This window comes from Ptiloglossa arizonensis, chromosome 10 (genome assembly GCF_051014685.1).
Source record: "Ptiloglossa arizonensis isolate GNS036 chromosome 10, iyPtiAriz1_principal, whole genome shotgun sequence".
NCBI classification, from domain to species: domain Eukaryota; kingdom Metazoa; phylum Arthropoda; class Insecta; order Hymenoptera; family Colletidae; genus Ptiloglossa; species Ptiloglossa arizonensis.
This window is the reverse complement of record NC_135057.1, coordinates 13,041,125-13,050,029: the sequence shown is the minus strand read 5'-3', so window position 1 is coordinate 13,050,029 and position 8,905 is coordinate 13,041,125. Positions and strand designations below refer to the sequence as shown.

The following is an 8,905-nucleotide window of genomic DNA, read 5'->3' as shown; positions in this document are numbered from 1 at the left end:
GTAGAGCAAACAGCACGCGAGTAGGACGTCGAGGGAGCGTGTCCGCCGCAGGACGGATCTCCACGGCTTGTATCGAACCAGATTGAATTAATTTGCTCCAATTAATTGGTAGTTAAGATGTTTAGCGTTAAGTGAAAGAGTCTAGTTCCTGTCCGCCTTACCCCAATCCCTCTGCACTCCCCCTAACTACCTCTTTCCGTCCTCGCGCTGTTTCACCCTTTCCAATCTGCCATTTGTTTCTCCCGATCCAGTCGAGAAAGTTACGCGTAAAGTGTCGTTTTTTAATATTTTTGTAAATCGGAGGAACGCTTTTCGAGAAGAAGGAGAAGCGAGAGAACACAGTGGGGTATAATCAATGGAATTTTATTACAAAATGGTAATTTTACACGAAGTTTAACGTTTGAAGAAAATCTCGCTGATACATATACGCGTCGATAACGAATGTCTGGTAATTTCAACGCTGGTTAAGTGCACGTGAAATTTATATCGAATGTTTAGAAGAAGTTACTAAACAGATGATGATGTCGATGAGTAGGGATGAATTTTTGAAAGGACGAAAGGATGAGTTTCCCCGAAAGATTACCATGAAATATCGCCAATTTGGTTTCGTCTTGTTGGATGATTTAAAAAAAAAAATTATAATACGCAATTATAAATATTAAAGCAAAGTAGAAACTTTGGTCTTGCAGCGTCCTCGGTAGGACGAGGTGAATAATATTTTTAAGTAGTTTTTAGCACCGTGAATGGTAAAAGTAGTTGTTTATCTTCCGAGTTAATATACGTCGAAATGTTCCCGCCCGTTCGATAACACGATCTCGTTTTTACCAACGATGATTCGTTTTCTACCTCCTGTTTTATCGATACGGTCGTTCGTTAGATACTATCGGTAATATCGTAAACGCTAGATACCTACATACAAAATAATAATACTACTTGTCAACGCTATACATTTCTACACGTGATAGAATATTTGTTTTGCAACTCGTATCTGATCAATTCTGCCAATCTCTCCAACGCCTGAAAAGAGAATACGAATGAAAAATCGATGAACATTTACCGACCAAGGATAATGATCGCGAACGACGAAAGATTTTGTTCGATGTGATCGACCGAGAGAAATTGGTCGAACGTCTGCGTTATCTCTTAATGATAAATTGTCAGTACCGATTGAAAACCGAAAATTGGAATAATTCCTCAAAGTTCCTTAAACTTATTATTAAAAATAAAAAATTGTCTCATTTTCGTCAACAGTTTTTATCTTCGCAAATGTTAGAGAAACGAAGCTTCGAGAAATTAAATTAACTTTTTATCGTATCAAAGAGACAAAATATTTCGTGGATTTAAACTAGACAATCGAGATGCAACGTACAATGTCCATTTCTTCATAAGTAGCCTTGGCAAAGCTCGCTCTTATAGCGTTGCAAGGTTTGCTGGGATCTTCCATAAAGGCTCCTCCCGGAGCCATGATGACGCCTTCCTTGACTCCTCGTTGCATGATCATCTTCCAAGTGTCCTCGATCCCATGCACTTTGATCCACAGGAAGAAGCCACCCTTCGGTAGGGTGAACTCTGCCAGACCTACGGAGCAGAGTTAAACGTCATCGTCTTTGTCGTAATATCAATTAACTCTGAACAAACTCCGTGTATCGATAGAGATTATGAGTCGACTGTCGAGAGTTCGCCGCGCACGGGAGATTAATTGTAATTAAATTGATTAAATAGATTGCAAACGTTGCCTGTTTGCCGCCATTCAAGAGCCAATGAAACGAATTAAATATTAAGAATATTTACGAATCCTGGATACCAACTTTGCGAGAACGATTTAATTACTCGATCGATGTTGAGTTACGTGAAACGTTAATTAACGCAGATTTAATGGATCCGTAGACTCGTGAGCATTTTTCGAAATACGAAAAATTAAACAATAAATTTTGATCGTCAACGTATCCTCCACTGTCTCCAATATTTCTTCGTCAAATCGTACTATGGCGGAGAAAGAGCCAATCGCTTTTTCGATTCAATTTTCGTGTCTCCCTACCATATTTAAAAAAATTCTACAGGTTCCGAAAAACCGAAATAAAAAATAATAATCGAACGAAAGCCATAGCTAGAGAAACAAAGAAGGAAACCCTCCACTTCGAACCGGTAAATGTGTGCCACATAAAGAACAAATTAAAAAATATATTATTCCTATCGTATATTCAATTCTGCAGATTATTTCCCATTGATACCAGTATTGGTACACTACTTGTAAATTGAAACACCGTTTCAAGGATTCGTTAAATGGTAATCGATCAAAAAAGGAACAAATACAATTTTCAATAGGGGTTTCCCCCAACGATAAGCGAATTGTTATACGAATGCGTACCGTTCAAGTGTTTTTCAGCCAAGGCGGCGATAGTGTCCCTTCGTTTCTTGTAGAAACACCTTATCCACTTGAAGTGATTCATTAATCCGTCGTAACCCCAGATTTTCATCAGCTTGTACATTATCACCTAGAAGAAGAGTCGTGAAACGAGCGTTATCGTTTTCTGGTGGTACGTGACGGGTCGATAAGGTTCGATCTGGTGTTAATATTCGCGATAAGAGTGACACGCGCCACGATCGACACTGCGTACACGCGCGTCGTACGATTATCGGCGAGAAGTCGTGCGAGGCAGTCACATATATTTTTTTTTCTTTTTTTTTTCACCGTGTTTCGTCACAACCGGGTAGAATAATATTTACGGCGAACGCGTGCTCTCCGGACGATATCTTCGTTAAGCGTGCAGTGACATGTATTTTATTGACGATATCGATGCGTGTACGTTTATTCGTTGGCTACTTGGCCATCTTGCGAGGTTTCGCCTTCCGCGAAAATTATAACGATCAAGGTTAAAAAATTTTTGTTTACGGCGAAACGATAACGAGTTCTCGGGGTCACTTAACTATTTCGGTGTCGGTTAAATACGTTGGAAAGTATCTAAATGTTCTTTTTTTCTTTTCTATTTCCTACGTTTGGGAAAGTATGTCTCTAACAAGATTGATAGAATATGGAAGAAATTTATGCAATAGATAGGGTTGAAATTTTATTCGTTTACAAATTGTTCACTTTTCGAAGCCGGACGGGTCACTGAGAAAGGATTTTATCTTTGATCGAACATTATCGATTCAAAAATTATGTAAACTGGAAAGGGTGATTGTTCTCTGTTAGGAAAAGTATTTCTTCCGATAATTTTAAGTATAATTTGGAAAACGTCCGTGATTCTAAACTCGAAGTACAAATGGGAAATCATTGATCGAGAATTTCGATGCACTTTTCGTTGCAGTTTATCCATCCTCGATAACATCGAGACCGAGTGTGAAATTTGTTTCGCGTAGGGGTTGATATTTCTCTATTTAAAGGGGACGAAACGACTTTACTGGCGATTGAAACGAAAAACGATTCTACCAACCTGCGATAACGTAGGGGCGTGAAGGTGGCTGCTCTGCAAATGGAGCTCAATGCTCGCTATCAGTGGCGCTGCAGCTGTGACGAATCCTAATCTGATGCCGCTGCTTATCACTTTCGAGAACGAGTCCAACCTGATCACACGGCCCTCCGTGTCGAGCGATAGAAACGATTTTGGTTCCGTCTACGAAGAAAAATTGTTGCATTTTTACACGGCATGGCCGCGAACAGGGTTCCGCTTCTCTTTGAAAATTTAATTGTCGTTTCAAACACTCGTCCCTTCTGATTATCCAGAAAACGATTGATTTAAAAACAGTTCGAAAACAATGCGCCGAGTAATTACTCGAAATTCTATATTGAATTTTGTCCGACGATTTCAATAATTTCGCCAAATATTAATAACGTATAATGGGGAATCGAGTAATTTTATGGATTTGCACCGCTCATTGTCGGAGCAATTAGAGAATCGCTTACGAACCGTTTTATGAAATTGTATAGATACGAACGGTGAAAGCGGCCTCGTTGAAATAAAATTCTTCCACGCGCGGTAAAGTTTTTTTTATTCCAAACTGCGAGCTCTCAGACGTGAAATAATACACGGCGGTGGAAACTCAAAGTGACGCGGGACATTATGAGCGGTAAAGTGTTCGTTTTCAGAGACAATGAAAATTCTCGAATCGCGTATTTTTTTCATTTCCATTATCGGTGGACCGCCGGTGTTACGCGAATTTTTTTTTTTTACTTCTTCTTCTTCTTCTGGTAACCGTAATTCATTTAAATCGATTTTACGAAAAAAATCCTCGTTACATTCCCTCCCGCGCGGAAAACAATGTCACCGATGACATCGACACACGAACGATTATGAAATTTTCCAAATATTCAAGACTATCAACCTATTCGAGCACTTTCGAAATATTCGTTTCGTTTCGACATAATTTCCTCCCCGATTTCGAACCGTGGTTCGTCAAATTTTACCGAAACTCTAACTTTTTTCATTCGCTTTGAAAGAACTTCAAAGTAAGCTAAAAATCAGGGTGGTTGCAAATTTCAGTGACACCTTAGGGGACCATCGAACCGTTTAAACCTTGCAATTGATCGGTAATCGTATGCTACCATAATCAAGGCCTTCTAGAGATTCGAAATTTTGAACAATTCAAGAATCGTTCTCCGAATCGCTTTCGGATGTTTCCTGGTATCGCGAAGGAGAAAGCAAAAAACGCTACTCACGTCGTCGAAGTGCATGAAATGGTAAGGATCATCGTCCACGATCAGGAAGTTGTATTCGCAGGCTATCCTGTAGATCTCTCTCCGCCTCTCCAGTGGGATAACAACGCCGGTGGGATTCGACCCGGTGGCGTTTATGTACATTATCTTCGGCATTTTCTTCCCAGAGAGCTCCCTGTTCCTCAAGGTTTCCCGTAGAATTTCCGGAACGACGCCCTCCTCGTCCTGGGGAATGGCGATCAGTTCGGCCTTGTGCGGGGTAACCTGTAATCGAGAAACGGTTCCACTCGAGTCTCGTTCGATGATAGGCGTTCCTCGGTGAACAAGATTTACGATACGATACACCCTGGACTCACACCCCCTGTTTCTTAGACCCTTCCTCTTCTTCTTTTAACCTCTCGCCTTGCAATCGGTAATCGTACGCTACCATGATCAAGGCCTTCGAGAGATTCGAAATTTTGAACAATTCAAGAATTTCTAAGCATTCGAGACTGTGAAGGTGTGAAGCAATTTTTAAGTATTCGAGACTGGCAAAGTGTTCGTAGCTTAATAAGTATTCGAGACTATCAAAGTATTCGTAACTTTGGAAGTACTCGAGATATTCGAAATATTCATGTTTATGAAAGTATTCGAGAGTAGCTAATTACAAGTGTCGAAGACTTCCAAAACTGTAGTACCCAAACATTTGAATATTCCAGACTTTCAAAGTCAAGGATTTTTAAGTATTCGAGACTATAAAGGTATTCAGAATTTGTTAAGTATTCGAGACTATGAAGGTATTCAGAACATTTTAAGTATTCGTGACTATAAAGGTATTCAGAACTGTTTAAGTATTCAAGACTATCAAAGTATTCGTAACTTTGGAAGTACTCGAGACATTTGAAATATTCAAGATTATAAAAGTATTTGAGAGTATCTAATTGCAAGTATCGAAGACTTCCAAAACTATGGTACCCTATAGTAAAAGTATTCGAGTATACCAGACTTTAAAAGTACTCAAGACTATCAAAGTGTTCAAGCCTGTTAAAATACAAGAGCTACGACACGATGCAACCCGGGACCACACCCTCCACTTTTTGTTTCTCAACCCCTTGCCTTACAATTTAATCGTTAACCGTGTGTACCATAACTCAGTCACAGAATTACATCAGCATAAACGCTCAATTTGCAATTTGCTTATCGGCCATATGTCAACAGAATCGTGACAAAAAATTCTAGAGAGCACGGATACGTCCATATGATAAAAAAAAAAAAGAAGAAACGATTAATTATCGGTTTTAAACGAGCTATTTTCAATATCAGCGCGTCGACGACGAACAAGCACAATTATACGATCGATGGGCATAAAATTTAAACAAAGTTACAACAGCATGGAAATAAAACCGATAAAACCGTGACAAGTGCGTGTCAAGAATGAAAAAACATCTAATTATTCTCGTCAAGAACGAGTCATTAATCACTAAACACTTGTTACTTACAATAAATGTTTCGAGCTCTCTTTTTTTAACTGCTTAGCTATAAATTACTATTCCGAAACGTACACTGTACGACGATCAACCATCGAGAAGTTAATTGATCTCGGTGAAGAAATCGTTTTTTCGTCGAGGGGGATGAAATTTACATCGTTGATAGTTCCCTGTATCGTGGTGGGATCCTTAGGGGGATGAGAAAAACCCTTAAAGTAGATCGAAGGTAAACAGGGAACAACAGAGAATTACTGACCACAACTTCCACGCCTGGATAAAAAGGATCCTGCACCAGAAACGGATCGCCAGGCTCGATTATAGCCTCGAGAGTTTTGCTTAATCCGTCCTGAGATCCGGAGACGATCATAATGTCGCGGCTCTCCCACAAGGGAGGTGCGTGCGCCCTTCTCTGGAACTCCCTCAGGGTCTGAAACCAATTTAATGTCCAACGTCGTTAAACATGTTGGAGGCAATTGCATTATTCCGGGGCAAAAAAGGAGAACGAAGAAGAGACCGAGGAGCGATTATCCGGCACGCGGTCGACGATAAACAGGAATCGAGATTCCATCGTATGCAAGATTTTATCACGTTTCGCGTCAGCTTTGACATCGTTGATAGCTAATAATCAACGAATAAGTAAATAATAACAGCGAATACACTAACAGCTAATAATAGCGAATAAGGATACTTAAAATAATACCGTCCTTGTTACGACACGCGTACAATCTTCTCGCGATCTTAAACTTTGTAACATTTCACAAGCTGATACAAGTCTTATTTTTTTTTTTCAGTGCAACCCTTTGCGAGCCAATACAGTTTCTTTCGAGATCTCAAACTCGACCGTGTAATTCTTTTCGAGTACAATTTTTTTTTTCTTTGAGAGAGAGAGAGAAAGAGAGAAACTTTAAACTTAACTCACTCGTAATATTAAACTTAAATCCGTGCAACTCTCGGCGAGCCAATATAAATTTTCTTTTGTAGATCTTTTTACAATTTCCAATATTCTCGTTATAACACACACTAGACGCGTTTAATCGAAATATTAATCTTTTTTTCGTTTACAGTGTATTAAGTCGTTTATTATCGTAATAAGCATTTCTTTTTGTGCTCTTGATCATCGAACGAGCGATGTACAAGTAACGTCAAAATATTAACGACAGTGATTCGCAACACTTTTGACAAAATCTTAACGATCGATCGAGGGACTCGGAAGAATTGATTACTCGGCAGAAAAGATTGGAAACTCTGTTCGATTAATAGAATTCAACTTTTTAATTACCTGCAAGAACGGTGGATAGCCTTGAGTAGGAATATACTGCAAAGCGTCGGTCAGTTCACTTCCGTTGAGGGTGAAGGAAGATCCATCGTTCAATTTGATGGAAATTTCTGTGAAAGGGAACGTTTCTTCGTTTGGCATTCCCTCCGCCAACGATACCGCGGTTTTTTGCATGGAATACGCTATTTTCGCTGAAACAAACGAAATAAAGGAACCTTCGTTAATAATTTCTCTTGAAAATCATCTTAGCTGCTCGACTCTCGCACTCGAGTTAATTGGAGTAGAAAAGTCCCGGGAAAAACACGACAAGAATTTAAAAAAACAATTTCAAACACATTTCCCTATCTGCCTTTAAGTATAATTATCTATCGAAGTAGAAAATTTGAAACACACTTCCTTAACAGCGAAAGGAAATGTCATATTCAACAAATATTGCTACCGAACAAACGAGCGAAAAATATGCGCAGCCATCGAAACAACAAAGATTGAAATAAATAAACCGTGTATACGAAATTTAGAATAGAGACACTTAAATGCGATCTTCTCGACTCGGCTCTGAATATTTAACAAACGAAACAAGGGAACGTTTCTTTAAAAGAAAACTCCGGTAAGCGACCGACTGGTTAAACTGTCTCATCAACAATGAATAATATCGTTAAAGTAATCTTCTTACTTAATTCCCTGGTGGTCGCGGATCTCCTCCGTTTAGAGACTTCCGTTTTGAATGACGAATAATCCATTTGGAATTTATCCCTAGTTTTGTGCATGTTTCTTTCGCGACGTACCCTCCGAACACTGTTCTCAACACTTGGATCTTCGGTGTGTCGATCAGAGAGGTGTCACGAATTCGTCTACCGCGAACGAAACTGATCGATTCAACGAATAGAAATTTAACGTTGCGAAAATGAAACTCGATACGCGTGAAAAAATAAAAATTCTCTTCTTTCCTCGTCGTCGATCTGATACACGTTTGCGAACCTACCCCAAGATAGAGAAAACAGAACGCTCAACAACTCATTCTTTTCAATGAAATACCAACGCCGGTACTATCAACAATGACAGCCCGCCCGCGTTCACCCGGCTTTTATATTTTGCGATAGCTTTGGTTGCGTCAGATAATGTTAATGTATTCGAAAATGAACGCACTTAGATATTAGCGGATTATTTACTACTAATAACGTGACCGGTCATTTCCACATTTGTTCGAACGTTTCGAGTATTTGAAAATTCTTGAAGGTACCTGGCTACCTCGAACACGTGTACCTATGGTCTAAAACCCGAGGAGAACGCACCTGTATAGAATTGAAATTCGATCGGAATTTTTCCCGAAAGAATCACCTCGTCGTTGGAACGAATTAATAATCAACGAGCCCTGTTGTCGCGAGAATGCAATTTCCGTGCAACAGGTGCACTCTTCGTGAACGTCTTGCGATCGAAACGATTACGAGGAGTCTTCGAACATTCGTGACCACGATCAACGACCAAGGGTTCGAATGCAAATTTCGATCG

General features: G+C 39.6%; 1 protein-coding gene across 1 annotated transcript; it reads right to left on the bottom strand.

The window, feature by feature from the left end:
• Window positions 1-347: 347 nt before the first annotated feature.
• Window positions 348-8,453, bottom strand: LOC143152178 (kynurenine/alpha-aminoadipate aminotransferase, mitochondrial). The gene is made up of 8 exons (XM_076322004.1): window positions 8,070-8,453; window positions 7,400-7,587; window positions 6,377-6,547; window positions 4,658-4,918; window positions 3,435-3,614; window positions 2,369-2,495; window positions 1,370-1,578; window positions 348-1,017 (listed from the first exon to the last, which is right to left on the bottom strand). Exons 1-8 carry the CDS (start codon window positions 8,161-8,163, stop codon window positions 943-945), a joined length of 1,305 nt encoding a protein of 434 aa, XP_076178119.1. The 5' UTR covers window positions 8,164-8,453; the 3' UTR covers window positions 348-942.
• Between the last annotated feature and the right edge of the window lie 452 nt (window positions 8,454-8,905).

Coding starts and splice junctions, on each gene's coding strand:
- LOC143152178 (XM_076322004.1), bottom strand. CDS start 8,163: ATGCACAAAACTAGGGATAAATTCCAAATGGATTATTCGTCATTCAAA. Junction 6,548..7,399: donor GCTATCCACCGTTCTTGCAG/GTAATTAAAAAG, acceptor AATTGGTTTCAG/ACCCTGAGGGAGTTCCAGAG. Junction 1,018..1,369: donor CTTATGAAGAAATGGACATT/GTACGTTGCATC, acceptor TTCTCTTTTCAG/GCGTTGGAGAGATTGGCAGA.